General features: G+C 43.6%; 1 protein-coding gene across 2 annotated transcripts in view; it reads right to left on the reverse strand.

The window, feature by feature from the left end:
- The window catches only part of LRRC27 (leucine rich repeat containing 27), a 230,595-nt gene that overhangs the window by 188,215 nt on the left and 22,745 nt on the right, over positions 1-19,635 (reverse strand). For both annotated transcript variants that reach the window (XM_029609988.1, XM_029609987.1), the window contains exon 3: positions 12,850-12,980. In XM_029609988.1, coding sequence (XP_029465848.1) covers positions 12,850-12,980 — 131 coding nt within the window. The remainder of the gene's footprint in view (positions 1-12,849; positions 12,981-19,635) is intronic.

Below are 19,635 nucleotides of genomic sequence, written 5' to 3' on the forward strand. Positions count from 1 at the left end.
GTGGGATGGGGCTAGGAAGGAATGGGAAGGGAAATACGTGTGAAGAGGAGCTGGGTGAAAAACTGAAGAAAAGCTGTAAAGAAAATGTTTGATGGTGAAAAACTGGGTATTAAGGACTGGTGGGGAGTGACTAATGAGGATTGGCTGGGGGATGGGAACAAAACTGGAAAAGACAAGATGGAGGTCCCTAAAACGTTTTGATGTTGAATAATGGTCCCCGTACCCCAAAGATTGGGAACCCCTGACCTAGAATATTCTGTCCAACTCTGGAGGCTGTTACTCCAAAAGGATATAAAGGGTGGAGGCAGACCAGAGAGGAGGCTATATGATATAAGGTATGCATCAAAGTAATATAAGATGAGGCTTAAGAACTTAAATATGTATACCTTTAGAGGAAAGGAGAGAGAGCCATATAAATATCTCAAAGATATTATTAGTGAATGCACAAGAGGCAAAGCTTTTTCAGAGGAAAGAATGCTTTAGAAGAGATTATGATATAAGGCTTTAAGGGGACAGATTCAATATAAACACCAGAAAATATTTCTTCACAAAAAGGATGATGGATGCAAGAAACATCCTCCCAAACAAAAAGCTTAACAGAATTCATGAGAGCCTGAAATTAGCACAGAGAATCCCTAGATGTGAAGAACCAAGATTATCCGAGGTCTATGGTATTGCACCAGGAATGAAACTAGGCAGGCAGGATAGACCTTATGGTTCCCTTTTGCTATGTAAATACAGTACATCTGTTATGATGAACCTTATATTTTCCTTTCTGTTATATTTAGCTTAGCCAGTCACTTCAGCAACAGTGCTCAGAGTACGGTTAAGTGATTCCTTCATATTCAATTAGATGCATAGTTCCTCTCTGACTAACTATACCAGGCCTTTTAATGTTCCAATTATTTATGTGTACTCATATAATTGCATTGCACTTATTGTGTTTTTGTTTATTTCTTTTATTTTCCCGTTATACTGTCCTTTATAGAACATTTACACTTTCCCCTGAGGAAGGAAGGTATTCATTCATCCAAAACATTGCAATGTCAGGTCAAAAAGGGATGATTATCCCCTGACATCCTTGAAAAGTTCTTTGAAGCTAGATTTCCTGGTGTAAATTTCAATTAGTCTTCAGCACATACGGAAATCATACACAGATAACTGCACACCATGTTGGGAAATGTATATTTATTGGTCACATATGAAAGTGAATACACACTAAGAATGACTGATAATTATAACTATTAGCACATGGGGTGGGGGTGTCATTCAATAGACCCCAGTCTCCTTAAAGATACATAAAGCAATGTTCCATGTGCTGGTATCTGTGCTAAAATTATGATGGTCATTCAAAAAAATGTTTCAATTATATGATATCTTTACCACACATCTGCATTTGCTACAAAGTGAGATTTTGAATGTGGTTTCTTGCATTATTCTTACACTTCTGGATTTGTTTGATATTTTGAACCTTGGATGTAAACATTTATATTGATGCTCAGTAATTTTATGCTACTTTTTGTAATTTTGGGAGAGGAGAAAGAGTTCCAGAGTTTGATTGAGAATTTTGCTTTGACTGTTTGTGGAAGGAGCAAATCTGATGTGATGACTGTATATCCACAGTCAAGTGAAAATGGCATCTTTGGGTGCTATAGTACTTGTTTCTTGTTATACTCTGGTGGTTTAGTGTGCCCATGGGCCTCAGCGCGGACCCAGACCTTCAGGGCCGAGCCAAGGGTTGACGGTGGCTCTGCATGGCTGACGGTCTTACCCTCTGCCAGGCCGGCAAGCTCCCAAGGCCAACATCCGAGGATATTGGAAGGTGAATGGTCCTCCGACCATTCTGAGCCCTTTCGGACCTGCTGCGAGCAGCATGGAGCAGCAGGCCTGGCCTGAGGTTGAGGGCAGACGGAGACCTTGACACGAAGACAAGTCTATGAAGATTGATGCAACGGCATCACATGACACGAAGACTTGGGTTGAAGACATGACACCAGGAGTATTGAAGACGTGACACCAAGGCTGATGCGAAGACATCACAGACCAGTGGTCGATGCGCCGGCATCCCGGACCAGGGTCGATGCAATGACATCAGAGACATGACGCTGAAGTGCAGACATAACGAGGAACTTGGAATCCAGACAAGACGAGAAGTAGGGAAGGCGGACATTGGCACTCTCTCAGGGCACCCTACTCAGGCCACCCGCGGGACTGAGTCGCGGCCCACCCTGTCCCACTGCGCGCCCTACACAGCCCTTGCAGGCTGGTCACGGACCACGAGGAAAATGGGACAGCACAGGAAAGATCCAGGACATGATGGCTCGAGAGCGCAGGACACCAGTCCACCTGCAGGCCACTCCAACCCGGGAAAGACTTCGTCCGAGGGAGTCAGGCCCACAGGACCAGAAGGCTCAGGAGCGTAGAAGACGAGACGCAGGAACGAACATCCAGGAAGGCAAGAACACTAGGACATAGAAGATCATCAAGACACCAGGACACCTGGACGAGGACCTCAGGCTATGAAGACATGACGTGGCATGACAAGAAGACAAGACGAGATGAGGAGCTCCACAAAGACAATAGAAGACCGACGGAGCTCTGGCAGGCAGGAGCCTCCAGAGTGAAGCAACTCCAATGCAAGGCCCCGAACAGACTGACGGAGCAGCCCTTTATAGGGCTGAAGCAGGAAGCCCCATCAAAGGTGGGGCCAGCACACTTCCTGTGCCTGGCCCTTTAAATTCTGCAGAGAGGCGCGCGCCGGTGCCTAAGGAGAGAGCAGGAGCTGTGCAGGACTGCGGACAGCGGCCTGCACCAACGTAATCGCGTACAGATGCCGGCAGAACCTGAGGAGCAGGCCCCGCCATCAGCAGCGGCTCCAGCTGCTGCAGGGAGCCCCGGGGGCGGCTCCAGCCGCCGGGCCAGCCCGGGGGTGCGGCCTTAGCGCCGCGAAGATGGGAGCAGCGTCGGGGGCGGTCCTGGCCCCGCAGGAGAGGTAACAAGGCCGCAGCTCCGACTGCGGAGTGCAGGAGACTCCAGGGCGGCCTCTGGGCCGCGTGGGCAGCAACGACCGCAACTCCAGCCGCGCAGAAGGCCCGACAGCGGCATCCTGCCACGTCGGGTGAAGATGCAGCATGGGGTGAATGTGCCTGCTCGCGGGGAAACCCGCGGGCAGTGCAGTCATAACAGTTTCTGATCCAGAGGAAGTGAGAATCCTGGAGGTGATCAAGGAGGGAGGTGAAGTTTTGGATAAAGACACTCTTGGGAGTCACAGTGTTTGTGAAACAATGATTATACCCTTGAAGAAGCCATTGGCAAAACATGCTGTTTCTGTCGCTGTTTGAATTCTCCAAATGATGACTGCTGTATGATCTTTGATAACATGGGTGTCTTTTCTGCTATCCAGTCTTCAATATGATGCTTGCCTTTAGGTCTTCAAAAGCAATGTTTTACTCTCTCAACAATCTTTGAGTTCTTCTTTGAACTTAGATCAGCTGATCCATGATTTATGGTTCCCTGTCATTCAGGAGGTTGATTATCTTGGAAGAGAAACATATGGTATCAACATTGTATTCACCAATTGTGGACATGTTTTAATATTTTTAGGGGTGTGTTTGAGTATGTGAATGTGTGTGGGCCCTTTTTTTTTGTTTTGTTTTTTTGTTTCTTTACTTTTTTATTTGTCCTACATTTTTTGGCTTTTGCATAATTAATTATATGATTTTCTGTAATATTATTTAAATTCTATTAATTTTTTTTCTATAATTTATATTTTTGGATTTTATGATTATATTAGTTTTGAATTATTTTGCATGTATCTGTTATGCCTGTCGGTCGCAGATGGCTGTGATCTCTCATGCTCACCTCTTTTTTCCCCGCTCCATCTAGTCTGGGAAGAATGGCGGTGTCTGCCAGTTCACGACGACCTCTCTGGCGTTCCCGGGTCACCTTGGACACTGCCGGCCGCCATCTTGGACCCGGAGTTACCTAGGCGTGTGCGCAAGGGCCTTATTTGAATACGTCATGGCGGAAACCTCAGGGGTGTCCCCACCCAATGACGTCAACCCACTAGCATATTTAATAGAACCAGCCCTTGCCATCATCGAGTTAGCAAGGAGTTCCGTCTTGCTGTGCTCTGCTCATTCAAGGACTTCCTGTTCCTGATTCAGCTTTGGCATTTGGATGCTCCGAGAACCTGCTCCTCAGGGGCTCCCCAGCATTCCTGGCTATCCGCTCCTCGGCGGGCCTTCTTACCTGTCTGCTGCTGGATCTGCTTCTCAGATCTACCCTGCTCCAGGAACCATTTGTGAGTACTTCTACAGACATCTTCATTTCTGCACTATACTGAGGAGCCTACGCGGCGTACCTGGATCCTCGGTCCACTACCGCCTACCTTCAGTGAGAGCCTTTCATCTTTCCTGCTCTACAGTATTCCTGCTCACCAGCTTCACAGAACCACTTCTGGGTTTGCATCGCTACGTATAACAACTGTATAGAATTCCTTGGCGTACCCTGCTCCACGTGCCACGACCAGCTCTGTATCCTGAGGTGCCTACTCTCGCCAGAGGGGATCCACGGCATACCCCATCCCTCAGGCCACTACCAGATCTTCTCCACTGTGTCTCAATCTGGGTAATACCCATTGCCCAGGACTGTACTTCCACATTGCTAATACTGTGGACTTTGCTTTCCTTCCTATATAATAAAGTCTCCTTCTTTAGCTGTGTGCCACGGCACTGTGACCACACCTGCTGGCGGTGAGGCTCACAGGGATCCTCCCTGTGGGCAGAGTCATCGCTCATCTCAGCCCAGGGGTTCATATTCTCCCTTAAACATAACAGTATTTTATTTTGTAGTATTACTTTTTATACTTTAACATCTTTATTCTACTTTATTATCATATGAAAGGAATAAGTAACAGATGAGAGACATCATTTTCTTTTTCATGTATGGATCTGCCAAACCTTAAACTTTCTTTGTAACTCATTTTTTAAGTACATGGTTATGGCATGAACTACCATTTAATAAACTTTACTGAATATGCCAGAGAATGAAGAACTTTTCCTCAATTAATTATAACTACACAAACTAAGCAACAAAATAAGCAATCTGAAACGAACATTATTATTATTATTCCCTATATGTTACGATCGTGGACCCTTGGGCCAGCTGAGACTGTTGGTGGTACGCTGCGGGGACCCACAGCAAGCGTCACAGCCGAGAGGCGGCACAGAAGAGACTTCACCACCAGATGTCCAGGAGGAGCCCGTAGGGACCCAGACTTCTTGGACTTAGGTGGGACCCTATGCGACCAAGGATCCGGACAGTGGACGAAGAGGTGGACGAGAGGTCGGCTGGGCCCAGGAGGCAGGAAAGTCTTCACCCTAGGAAGCCCGCGGCTCCCCCGGGAGGAGCCCGTGAGAGCCCGAGCCGCTGGGACTTAGGAGAATCCCCTGGGTCAGCAAGTACCGGATACCTGCGGTGGAAGAAGAGGCTGAAGTCATGGTCCAAGGACGGAGCCAGGTCAGTAGCCAAGAATCAGAGGTCCAAAGCCAATGCCAGAAGCGGAAGCAGGAATCGAAGTCGTGGGATGGAATCGGGTCGGAGGCCAGAATTCAGAAGTCAAACCAGAGCCAGGGGCTGAAGCCGAAGACGTAGTCAGGAACGGAGCCAGGTCAGAAGCCAGAAGACGAAAACGAAGAGATGATCCAAGATCAATGCTGCAACTAAAGACTCAGGGACTGAGTGAACCTCGTTGCAAGGCACTGAAGGAGTCCAGATGCAGGGTTTAAATACCCTGATGGTGTCTGACGTCATCCAAGGCAGGGCTAAGGTTTCCCGCGCTGGCCCCTTTAAGAGGGACTCCTCCTCGCGTGCACGTGTCTAGGGGGCGGGGCTAGCTGCGGCGGATCATCAGCGTCTCTCCCGAGGAGGGAGAGATGCGCTGGAAGTCCTGCAGGCCCAAGGAGGCCTCAAAACGGCTCGGGCGTCCCCGAGGTAGGTGGAGGGACCGGGGCATGGCCAGGGACCGCAACTGTACGCCCCCCCCCACGTCCCCTTCTCGGGGGTCTGGGTTTAGCCTGGTGGTCCAGATGAAACTGGTGGAGGAGACCTCTGTCCAGGATATGGGACGACGATTCCCAGGAATTCTCTGGACCATAATCCTCCCATGAGAGGAGGTACTCCCACCGGCGACGGTGGAACTGAATGCCCAGGACATCTTTTACAGTGTAGGTGACATCTGGGTCGGTAGTGGTGGTGGTGGGCTCGGGAGGCTTGGCATGAAACGCTGAGAGAACCACCCGCTTGAGCAGAGACATGTGGAATATGTTGTGGATCCTCAGGGTAGACGGCAAACGTAACCTGTAGGAGACTGCCCCTACTCGCTCCATTACCGTGAATGGACCAATGTACCTGGGGGCCAGACGCATAGAGGGAGTCCGTAAATGGATGTTCCTGGTACTCAACTATACTTTCTGTCCTGGAAGGAAGGCTGGAGCAGGCCGCCGTGACCTGTCTGGATATCTTTTAGCCTTGGCCGCCGTCAGACGAAGTTTCTCCTGGGTGGTTCTCCAGAGGTTGTGCAGATGTCATGCCATAAGTCGAACTGCTGGGGATGGCACCGTCAAAGGCAGTGGCAGAGGAGGCCTCGGGGTCTTCCCGTAGACCAACTGGAATGGGGACTGGTTGGTTGCAGAGTGCTTATGCCGGTTATAGGAGAACTCTGCCCACGGTAGTAAGGTGACCCAATCATCTTGGAGGTCCCCCATGAAGGACCGGAGGAACGCCTTTAGGGTCCTATTAGTGCACTCGGCTTGCCCTTTGCCCTGGGGATGGAAGGCTGTAGTCAAGTCGAGTTGCACACCGAACTTCCTGCAAAGAGCCTTCCAATACTTTGCAGTAAACTGCGGGTCACAGTCAGAGGCTATGTGCGAAGGGAGTCCATGTAGATGGAAGATGTGAGGTGTAAAGAGGGTAGCTAATTCTGGCGCCGAAGGCAGTTTAGAGAGAGGCACGAAGTGAGCCATTTTCGAAAAACGGTCAACCATGACCCAGATCACGGTCTTCCCATCTGAAACAGGCAAATCAACAATAAAGTCAGTGGACAGATGGGTCCAGGGCTCGGTAGGAATGGGCAGCGGCTGAAGGAGCCCCCAGGGACGTCCGTGCAAGGGCTTCTGCCGGGCACAGGTAGGACACGACTGAACATAAGAGTCGGACATCCTTCTTGAGCTGCGGCCACCAGTAGAACTCCAACAGAAGTTCCAGGGGCCTGGCTGTTCCTGGATGTCCAGCGGTCAAGGAGTCATGGGCCCAGGTTAACACTTTCCTGCGGGAACAAGAGGGCACCACGGTCTTCCCCACAGGGGCCACCTCGGATGCTGCCAGAAGAACTTTGGCCGGGTCCAGGATGTACTGAGGCGGGTTGATGATATCCTCTGTCTCCGTCGTGCAGGAGAGGGCATCCGCTCGAACTTTTTTGGACGCCTGTTGGTAACGGAGAGAGAAATTAAAACGGCTGAAGAAGAGTGACCAGTGCGCCTGCCATGGGTTAAGGCGCTGTGCGTGACACAAATACTCCAAGTTCTTATGGTCTGTGTAGACGATTACTGGGTGTTGGGCCCCCTCCAACCATTGATGCCATTCCTCGAATGCGAGTTTGATGGCCAGTAGCTCCTTATCCCCTATGCCGTAGTTCCTCTCGGCGGGGGAGAACTTGCGTGAGTAGTAAGAATACGGCAGGGGTTTGCCTCCGTTGGACAATTGGCTCAGAATGGCCCCGACAGCAATGTTGGAGGCGTCGACCTCCACGATAAACTGGCGTTGAGGGTCAAGGTGGCAGAGGCAGGTGTCCTGGAGGAACACATTCTTCAAGTCCTGGAAGGCTCTTAGGGCCGTCGGTGGCCAGTTCTTAGCGTCGGCGCCTTTCTGGTAAGGGCCGTCAACGGGGACACCATCTGGGAATAGTGGGGAATAAATTGCCGTTAAAAATTAGCGAACCCCAGGAACCGTTGGAGTGCCTTCACTCTCCGTGGTTGCGGCCAATCCTTGATCGCTGCGACCTTCTCCGGGTCCATAAGGAAACCTGTGGAGAATACGATGTACCCAAGGAAGGGTAGCGACTCTTGCTCGAAGAGACACTTCTCAAACTTTGCGTAGATTTGGTTATCTCGGAGTTTCTGTAGTACACGGCGGACATCATAGCGATGTGTCTCTAAATCCTTGGAGTAAATAAGCACAACGTCAAGGTAAATGATTACCGAGGTATGTAACATCTCCCTCAGGACCTCATTCATGAGGTTCTGAAATACTGCCGGGGCATTGCAGAGGCTGAAGGGCATGACCAGGTATTCGTAGTGGCCATCCCTTGTGTTAAAAGTGGTCTTCCATTCATCTCCAGGATGGATGCGCACTAGGTTCTACGCCCCACGGAGGTCCAGCTTGGTAAATACCTTGGCTCCCTGCAGACGGTCAAGGAGTTCAGGAATCAAGGGTAACGGATACTGATCCTGCCGAGTGATGCTGTTCAGGCCCCGGTAATCTATGCAGGGTTGGAGGGACCCATCCTTCTTCACTATGAAGAAGAACCCGGCTCCAGCCGGGGACTTGGAGGGTCGAATGAATCCTCGGTCCAGGTTCTCCCGGATATAGGCGGACATGGCTTGCGTCTCCGGAAGGGACAACGGGTATACCCGTCCCCGGGGCGGCGTGGTACCCAGGAGCTAATTGATCGCACAGTCGAAAGGGCGATGCTCCGGGAGGATCTCGGCCTTCTCTTTGGAAAAGACATCAAGGTAGTCTTGGTAATGCGAAGGCAGGGCCAAGGAAGTCGTCAGGAGATCTTCCTTGGCAATCATCAGTTTTACCAACTGATCTGTTTACAGGTCTTTTTAAATTGTTCTAATTAACATATTTTTTGGAAGAATTCTATTCACTACAGATAATTATAAGCAGAAACTGAGGTGAAAGAGCTGATTTTAGTCAAAAGAATCTCTTTCAAAAAAAGGAAAAAGGATCCAACTGAAGAAAATAGGAAAAAGCGGCATTGGCCAGTTAGATGAAGATCATTGATAAGGTGGGCAAAAACAGAATTTGAAAAGAAGTGGACTCTAGTGGCAATGCAAAATAATGTTTTTTCAAATGTATGCAAAACTTGTGAGAGAGTCAGTTGGACTGTTAGATGATCGAGGGGTTAAATGGGCACCTAGGAAAGACAAGGCCATAGCAGAACATATAAGGAATTATTTGTTTCAGTGTTTACTGAGGAGGAGATACTCATGCCAGAAATGGCATTTAATGATGATGATCTGGAGGATCTGGAAAAAATCACAGTGAACCTGGAAGATGCAATAGGGCAGATTCACAAAGAGTAACAAATCACCTGGACCAGACAGTATACACCCCAGAATTCTGAAAGAACTAAAAAATGCCATTGCAGATCTATTTTAGTAATTGGTAACCTATTATTAAAATCATCCATTGTACCTGAAGGCTGGCCAATGTAACGCTTGCTCCAGAGGTAATCCAAAAACCTATAGATGGAGAGCCTGACTTCAGTGCCAGAAAAAATCGTAGAAACTATTCTAAAGTACAAAAACAGAGAACATATAGAAAGTCATGGTTTAATGGGACACAGCCAATATGGATTCACCCAAGGAAAGTCTTGCCTCACCAATCATTAATCACCAATGATTAATAAACATGTGGATAATAGTAAGCCAGTGGATGTGGTGTACTTGGATTTTCAAAAGGCATTTGACAAAGTCCCTAATGAGAGACTCTGAGATAACTAAAAAGTCATTGGATTTTTTATTTATTTTTTATTTATTTCACTTTTTTATACCGGTAATCAAAAAGGATATCATATCGGTGTACATATAAAACATTCACATCCAACAAAAAATAATATAATAACATTAATCAAAACCTATAGTATATATAGTATTGTGGATTGCGAACTGGATAAAAGATAGGAAACAGCATGTAGGACATAATAATCAGTTTCTCAATGGAAGAATGTAAACAGTGCTGTGACCAAGGGATATGTACAAAGACTGGAAAAGGAAAAGTTGAGTGATGTGATCAAATTTGCAGATAACACAGTTATTCTGAGTTGTTAAATTACAAGCAGATTGTGAGAAATTGCAGAAGATTGGGCATCCAGATAAAATTTAATGTGGACAAGTGCAAAGTGATTTACATAGGGAAAAGTAATCCAAATTGTAGTTACACGATGTTGGCCTCCATAGTCAAGTTACTACCCAGGAAAAACATCTAGACATCATCATGAAGAAAACTTTGAAATCCTCGGATCAGTGTTTGGCAGCGATTAAAAAAGCAAACAGATTATTAGGAATTAATAGTAAAGGAATGGAGAATAAAATGGAGAATGTCATAATAGCTCAATATCGCTTCATAGTGAGACCGCACATACTCGCGTACTGTATATAATTCTAGTTGCTGCATCTCAAAAAAGAAATAGCTAAACTGAAAAAGGTACAGACAAGGATGACTAAAATAATAAAAGGGATGAAGCATTACTCCTTTGAGAAAATGCTAAACAGATTAGAGCTGTTCAGCCTGGAGAAGAGACGGCTGATGGGGAGATGATAAAGGTCTATAAAATCATGAGTGGAGTTGAAAGAGTAAATGTGAATCAGTTATTTAAATCGTGGGCTGCACACACGTTGCGTGGATTTTCGTAGGCCTGCAACCTCGCATGTATCTCCCAGTACATGCACTGGAAGGGCTACCCATAAAGGGGCGAGCTGGGTACGGAGTCTGGGCAGAGTGTGGGTGGGCTGGGACAGGACCATTAGGTCCTGTCCCGCTGAAGCGTGCACCGGGATCCCACCGGCCCACGCAACCTGCTGCTGCTCCGGAGAGCAGGTAAGTATAAAAACAAACACCAAAAATAGGGTAGTTAGCAGGGTTTTAGGGGTGGGGGTTAGTAGAGGAAAAGGGAGGCAGGTTAGGTAGGGGGGTTAGGAAGTTCCCTCCCAGTCAGCTCCTTTACTGGAATGGACTGGGAGAGAACTGAGATTAGAGCCTATCGCGTCCCCATGTGCATGTTATAAAATTCCACACCCCCCCCCCCGAGCGTGATTGCACATTTGTACGCCGATATAAAATCATGTGCGCATGTGAACGTGGGAAGATTTTATAAAGTTTGTGCCTTGACACACGCAAGTTATAAAATCGCCGTGCCCATGTGCGCATGCCGGAATCCGCACGCACATGGACGCCTGCAAGAGGCTTTGAAAGTTACTGTTTTATGGACTAAGGAAAATAAAACCTGCTTTGTTCACTCTGGGGTAGATTTTAAAAGAAGCGCACGTGGCCTACATGTGCGCACGCTACCCAGCGCGTGCACACGTATGCCCGATTTTATAACATGCACGTGCAGGCAGCTCTTCAAAAACCCATGCCATTTTAAAATGTGCCAATACTTCTTAATGATGGACACAATAGCCCCTGATCTGTCAGAATATCTGAACACACATTCAAGTATCTTGTTACCATATGATGCTCTCTTGTAGGATGTTTAAACTGCCCTCATTGGATAACCCTTTTCCAAAAACCATCTCCTCATATCTTGAGCCTGTCCATGAAACTCTTCTTTATCCGAGGTCAGATGTCTGAGATGTAAAAATCGATTTACAGCAAACTTAACCTTAATCTATGTGAATGGAAGCTTTCAAATCTAAGATTATTCCTTTCAGTAGCCTTGCGGTGAATAGATGTCCTGATTCTGTTGTTAAAAATCTCTACCTGGATGTCGGCTGCAGACACTTGACTTAAATGCTCTTTATGAGCAGTCTATCTATGGCAATAAATAAATAAATAAATAAATCCCCTTAACAGACAGAATATCATTAAGTTTTTTCATCACACTGACTGTACATCTCAATGGGTGGTGCATGCAATAATTTGCCTGTGTGGTCTTATATATGTAAGACAGTCTAAAAGATCAGTGAAAAGAAAATTGAATGAACATAAAAGTTATCTGTCCAAACAGAAGTTAAGAGCACCCATTGTACCACATTGCATAGAGTATTCCCATTCTTATTCTGATCCAAATTGAACAGTGATTGACCATGTGGTACAGTCTATGAGAGGGGGTGATAGGGAAAGCCTTCTCAATGAACGGGACCAATTTTGGATTCACACACTGAGAACTGTTCATCCTCTAAATTTGAACTTAGACATGTATTGGTACTCTTTAATTCTGCAATCAAACTATGTTCAGACAAGATAAGTTCACGTTTTGCCAATTCAAGTCATATAGTTATAAGTGCTTATTGTCTTGTATAAGAATTCTCAATAAAGTTTGGAGGGTTCATCAGAGTTGGTTTTGAGACGTGGTAACATGTACAAATCTGATTGGTTCTAGATACTTCATAAGAAGGCAGCCACATTTTGATTTAAGAAAATTCTGTTGTGCGTAACATAATGCTGAGGAATGCTCATTTAAATGACATATTATGGAGATGTGCCAGAGTTCTTCCCCCTGAAGCAGGAATATAAGGTTTCCAACACACGGACTGTGTCGAGGCAGGAGCGATTTAGAACCCACAGCGCTTTTTGGTCTCAGATAATGGGAATACAGTGACTGTGGCGTTACAGTGTCTTCAAATAAGTTGGACTTATTTTTTTATAAAAATAAGAGAAATTGAATTGCAGGACCTATGATTATATTGGGGCAATGCATTATTAACGTTTTACTAATTCATTTTTTATACTAATACTGCTAAATATCTGTAGAACTTACATATTCTGCTTGACCGTATTTACTAAAGAAAAATAAAGACCTTCGATGGCTACATTTTTAAAAAACATAAAACAACCTACCTGTGAGCTCCAATTCCAGAGGGAAGGACTGTAAGAGTATTGTATCTGAGATCTAACCAAACAAGATCTGGCAGTTGCTGAAAAAAGTCTTCTGGAAGCATGGATAAGGCATTTCCTTCAAGATGCAAATGCTAATATAAAAATATATTTATTTAAAATTAGAACTGATGTGCATATATTTTCTCTTCAACAGTAACAATAAGGAAATAGATGGTAAGTGATGAAAGACTATAGAGCAGTACAGTGGTGTAATGAATAGAACACAGGACAGGCTTCTCTTTACAAAATTATCAGAATATATTCCATGGACTTACTATTCAAATATGGGAAAGTATATGTGTATTTCTGAAGTTGAAGCATCTCCCAGGGCACTCAAGAAGTCCAGAACAAAATAGCCTTACTTGGAGAGTGCAGGGGATCACCCTACCCAACTGCAAGGTATGGAGGGGCTCCTGAGGGTTCATACATGTTCTTCTTGGCCCTTGGCAGTGACAAGGAGCCTAGAAAGCTGTGGCTTGATAGCATAAAAAAATATAAAATGGTCACCAGAGTGGCACAGAGTTAACAGTCAGCACAGTGGGATCGATGTAATAAGCCATGCTGAGTCTAACTCTGGAATTTACTTGTGTTTTAGATGGGAACTTGGAGGGGTTTTTTTTTAACATAGGTTGGCAGGCATATAGACCATTAGTCAAAAAATGCATGTTTTTTCAGTTTAGCACGTTTTTAACTCCTGGTCCATTTGCATGTTATTAACTTACTGCAGCCCACAGGGACCCTGTTTTTTTAACACCGGTGTTAAATAAAGCCCATGCTAAAATCTAACTCAGATTTTAGAATGTATTTAATTATATCTGCTCTAGTGTACCCAGCCACGCTCCAGATGTACTAAACAAAATGAGATAAATCACCAAACTGAGCAACACACTCTCCCAGTGTATAATGTTTGCGTTGCTGAGATAAGTAATAAATATTCGGATTTGGAATTTATCCATGTGATTATATGTGGGTTAAGCAGACCATTATGTACCACTAAGATCCTTTGAAGGAGAGATTTTTTGAAGTGAGAATTTATTGAGAATATGGCAACTAATTTTGAAAACACTGTGAAGTTTGAATAAGTTTTGAAATGAAAAAAACAAAACAAAAGGGATTTTAACCCGTGATGGTAGTGAAAATGATTGCACGCTGCAACATCTAGAGAATGAAATAAAAATTCTTGATGCGAGTCCTGTCTGAGGTTTTCCTTTTCTAAAAATGTATAATTGCATAGAAGTGAGGTTGCATTAACTCTATCAATCTGTATAATTGGAGAAGTAAAGCTAAGAAAAGGGAGAATAAATACAAAAATATTAAAACTTTTAAACTGAAAATATAAAGTGACCAGTGTGTGGGACTTCACTGTTGTATCTAAACAAACTGTGTACAACCCCTCAGTACCGTACACTGGGTTTTAGCCTTTTCCAATCTCAACCAGTAGGAATAAGTACAAACATTAGTCCTGGGGGAATCTGTACAGAATTTCCCTCCCATGCCGAATTCTGCATTTCTCCACAGAATTTGGCATGGGAATAAGAAGACAACAGCTGCAATGCCAGCATGAGAGTGTGGGGCTGAGAAATGAGGTTGCAGCAGTGGCAATACCAACTGTACAGTGTTCAGAATTTTACAGATTTTTTAAATATTATGCATATTTTTTTTTGCATAGAATTGCCCCAGGAGTAATACAACACATAATGCAACTGAGTAATATTTCAAACAACAGCACTCCTATTTGTAGCAAAATTAAAATAAGTTGAGGATAGGACAGTTCTTACTAAACTAAAGTGCTGAACCACCAGACCAGCTTTTAAAACAAACACATTTTAAGAAAAAACGTTTTCACCTGAAAAAATTGAGGTTTTTTTGTTCTCTAGCCACTAGAGAACAAAAAACAGGAAATGAATATTTGTCATAGCCTGAAAAAAAAGGCACTTTGAGCACCCCGGAGAATGAGGAAAACCACTAATTTATACAGTGCTATGTATGTCAAGTAATGCTATAGAAGTGATAAGTAGTTTTGATAGTATTATAAACACTCCATTAAGGCATTTCAATCTGTTCACAGACTTGCCCACAAACGTCCATTCATCAAAATACATGCAAACCTTTTCTTCATATCCTACAGTCCTCAGGCCCAAACATACTTATTTCTGCTCAATACTGTCTTAAGTCCAAGTTGCAATGAATATGCGGAGTAAACAGCACACATATGCAGATAAATACCAAAAAACAAGAAGATGTGTGGCATAAGCAGTTAATCACTGTTCAATACATTAAGCCACAAATTTTATTCACTCTGAGGGAACAGAAGGGAACTCTTAAGATACAAATGCTTTTAAATAGTTGATAGTAACCCCATCACGGCTGTGTTTCGCGCCAGGGCTGCATCAGGGGATCAACAGGCATTCATGTTGTCTGCAAAGAGAACAAATCACAGGTACTGAACAGTAGGCTAACATGAGGGCATGCAGACCACCTCAAAAACATAATGTAACAAGAAAACCATACCAAACGTGGAAAGTCGAATATACACAGAAATATAGCGTCACAAATCCAGGAGCGGGGAAGTAGGAAGTGAAAAAGGAAAAAACACAGTGGTTACCAAATCTAGGACCATGAACGAAGAAGGGGAAACAAAACTAACTAACGGGAAGGCAGGGGGAGGGAGAGGAAGAGAGAAAAGGGGGAAGGGGAAGGGAAGGAGGGAGGGAGCAAAAAGTGGAAACACCAGAGGGGAGGGGAAGACAAGGAAGTGTTATAACAATACAGAATCCTTATCAGAATGTTCCAGAAACAGAAAAGTCGAGGGTCATACAATTTAGAGGGGTAAAGAGATGGTGGAAACAAAAAAACAATTAATCGGACCGTTGTAGAGTTAGAAACAAGGGAGAAAGAAGAGAGGGGGGTAGGGAAGGGGGGAAAGGGGGGAAAGGGGAGTAATTCTAAAACATTACATACATTAATAACAGGAAAAATGATCATTAAAGTAAATGTTAAAATTAGAGAAACAATGAAAAATTATATTGAAAAAACATTATATTGAGAAAACATTGAAAAAAAATTCAAGAAACACTGTAAAAACTAAGCAGGGATAGGATAGATAAACATGTAAAAACCAACCTCAGAGAAACTTAGACACAGCAAATTCTTCAAAAAGGAGGGTTCTCAAGGGGACAAAAACTCTGAGGAACGTATGACCAGCACTTTCAAGGAACACTTGAAAAAGCAGGAAACAACTCATATGGTCCCAACGGGGACAAAAGCTTTTACATAGAAACTCACTGTAACCAGAATGGAAACAAAACGAGTTACATATGAAGCCTGCTGTTGCAGTGTTCCTCAGAGATTAAATAAACACTCAAAACCCCTTAGTAGAAAAAGCAGTCTTTAATGTAGGAAAGGAGCGCAAATTATACACGGCATAGAAAAACGCCAGACCTCGAAGGTAAAGCTCATTTTAGTAGAGGAACTCACGAGGGTTTACTGGAAGATAAAAAAGTAGTAATGGATAAAGCCGAAGCACATCCAAAATAAAAGGTGTGTAAAGAACAAAAATCAAAAAGGAATGTAACTGAATAAATAGCGAGCTAACTGTTTTATAAAACTAACAAACGCTAGTTTGGCTGAAAACCAATGTTTTAATACCTATCTTGAGGGTACAGAATAAATGATCTTCAAGTAGGGCCAGGTAGGAGATTATTTCCTGTAAAGGAGAGGAGAAAAACAACGCTCAAATAAAGAAATGGTAACCACTGTGTCTTTTCCTTTTTCACTTTCTACTTCCCTGCTCCAGGATGTGCGACTCAATATTTCTGTGTATATTCGACTTTCCACACTTGGTATGGTCTTCGTATTACATTATGTTTTTGAGGTTACTAACTGGCCCTCCTATAATGATATAAATAGTTGACTACTATAAAAGCCTTATAAAAAGAGTCTCTCTCTCTCTATCATTTATGTTAAAATTACTGCATTTGGATAAATCTAGCTATTATTTTGAATAAACCCCATTTTTCACTTGATCATATAATACCATCCAAACATTTATTTTTAAAGATCTTTTTTTCATTTTGGCCAGTTGCCAAATTGAGTTCAACAGTCCAGCTATTAATCTCTCCTCTTCCACAGCAGTAAATACAGCAAATTACTCTTTAATCTGGTCATCTGATAGAGATTACATCTGATACATCAACCAAACAGTTTTATCAGCATGGAATAAACATAGTATAGTCTCAGCCACTACCAGTTTTACTTATATATCTCTAAAATAGTCTAGGAACGGTTCCAAATTTTGTACAACACCGCAAATGTAATCTCTGCTGGTGTATTCTGGCTTTTCCATTATAGTTACATCTTGATGGTCTGCAAACCAGCACTTGATTTTGATGCTTTCTTGATTTTCCATGACAATGCAATTCTTCTTTTAGTGAAGATCAGAACTACTTGTAAAGGCTGCCTATGGTTTTTCACACAAAAGATGCTTTTGAACAGTGAGTGTAAAATTTCCTGCCAGGGATGAAGGAATTTGACTTTTAAAAATTCACACTGACTTCTTCTAGTACTGCAGAGCACTACTGCAGAAATCAAACTTCTCTCATACAAACTAATGCACAAACATATCTCTCATAATCTTCCTTGAGACCCTGCTCAAAACACTTCATTGATATACAATTTATATAATCTTTTCAGCCATATGCAATATTATACAAAAGACTACATACAAGATCTGGTAGAACAAATATAAAATCTTATTAGCAGATTTAAAAAAAACCACAATAAACTATTTGCAACCTTTTTTGGGGCAGAAGGGATAGTATTGGTGATCGTGTGGCAGGGTACCTCTGAGTCCTGAATTAACTACCGTAATAGGCACCGTCAGCACATGCCTAGGGGCCCCATAAGGTCAAGAGACTCCTGCCCCCATAGGTTGATTGTTATATAGTTTATATAAGCAGTCAATTTATGGGGGCAGGTAGCCCCCCAAAGTCTTGTTGCATCCCCACTAGTCTGGGGATCCTCTTTTCCCTTTCTACCTCCTACATAGAAACAGCATTGTTGTGTAGTTACAAAAGAAAAGAAACACCACAGAATAGAGCAAGTGTTTAAATCTGTCTTTAGATTCTACTTATGCACATACCAATTCCATCTTTAACACCATGTTAACAGATAAGGAGAGAAAACAGGCTAAGGAAGTGGACAAAAAAGGAAAAAAGCAGCACAGCAAACAATTATGGAAGACTAGCAAAAAACAGCGTTCTACAAAAATTCTCATATCATAACTATAACCACGGCTATCCAACCATGTTGCAAAACTGGAAAGGAAAAAATAGTAACTCCAAGAACAAGAAATAGGGTATGATACAAAATGATTGATAGCCATTGCCCCCCAACAGGAGCAACAAATGACTAACATATAAAAGCTAACTAATATCTATAAAAACATGCATGCCTTGAGACCAGCACAAAAATGGACAATTAGTGATACTGTGTGACAAACTGACCAGAATCAAATACACAATTGACAACAGTAAATAATTTTATACCTTATAAGAGAAGAAGAGGAGTTGATTTGTACAATATAAGAATTTTAGACCTTATATTGTACAAATCAACTCCTCTTCATCACTTATAAGGTTTAAAATTATTTTCTGATGTCAGTTTTACAATGAATACCTCTGAATGTGTCTGAAACACCACCCCTCCAACCCCAACCCACCACCCGAAAACTCACCCCGAATGAAATTGCCTCCTTACAATGGTCCATATATAGAGTATCAGACTGAGCCCTATAAAGAGTCTCTCTCTCTCTCTCTCTCATGCATACAGCTGCACATATGAAGAGTATTTTATAACCTATGGCACAGGTTATAAAATAGCATGTATTTTTGTGCACGGCGAGATATGTACATTTATGGGCACACCTGCAGCCCTTTTAAAATCTACCCAAAATGTTACATGCACTAGCTAAGGAAAATTAGGAGTTACACATACCGGTGCTGGCCCTGCCTCTAGAACACCCATGCCATGCCATACCATACATCATTTAAAATTCACGTAGCTCCTGTGCAGCCCACTTAAGCGCGTATGTGGCTGTTTTGGTGCACGTAAGGCTTTTAAAATCTACCTCTAAGGGAAAAGGGTAGCCATGATGATATACCAGACTTAGCTACAAACAGACAGCATATGCTTTCACATAAGCAAACAAACACAAACAGCCATGCAAATATACTACATGCTACCGACCTGGTTCCTTCTGCAGAAACTGAGGCACCCTGTTGTCCACGAGGTGGAGCAACATACCCTGAGGGCAGGGGACACAAGTCATGCCCCCACTAAACACCTCCTACACAGGGAAGAGGGTGCTTGTTTGGCCTTGATCATGCTGAAAAAGAAAAGCAAGGGAAAATATAGCAATTGACAATCTTGTACATTTAAAGCTTGATTCTATATATTACAAATGTTACCTTAAAACACAGTCTATGAATACAAGCATAAATGGACATGACATGTCCCACCCTTACAATGCATTTGCTGATAACTCAAGTCTAAAAAAACAAATAATACTTACAAGGGTGGACAAGTGCATCTCATCCTGGTCCCTGTAGTGGCTCTGCCACATCAGCTGGAAGTAGTGAGAAACCCTGTGTCCTGAAGATGACTCAGGACTCAGGTAGGTCTTGCAGCTACCATGGTGAAGAATATAAGATGTGCCATGCTAGGTCGGGCCAAAGGTCCATCTAGCCC

Source organism: Rhinatrema bivittatum, chromosome 7 (genome assembly GCF_901001135.1).
Source record: "Rhinatrema bivittatum chromosome 7, aRhiBiv1.1, whole genome shotgun sequence".
NCBI classification, from domain to species: domain Eukaryota; kingdom Metazoa; phylum Chordata; class Amphibia; order Gymnophiona; family Rhinatrematidae; genus Rhinatrema; species Rhinatrema bivittatum.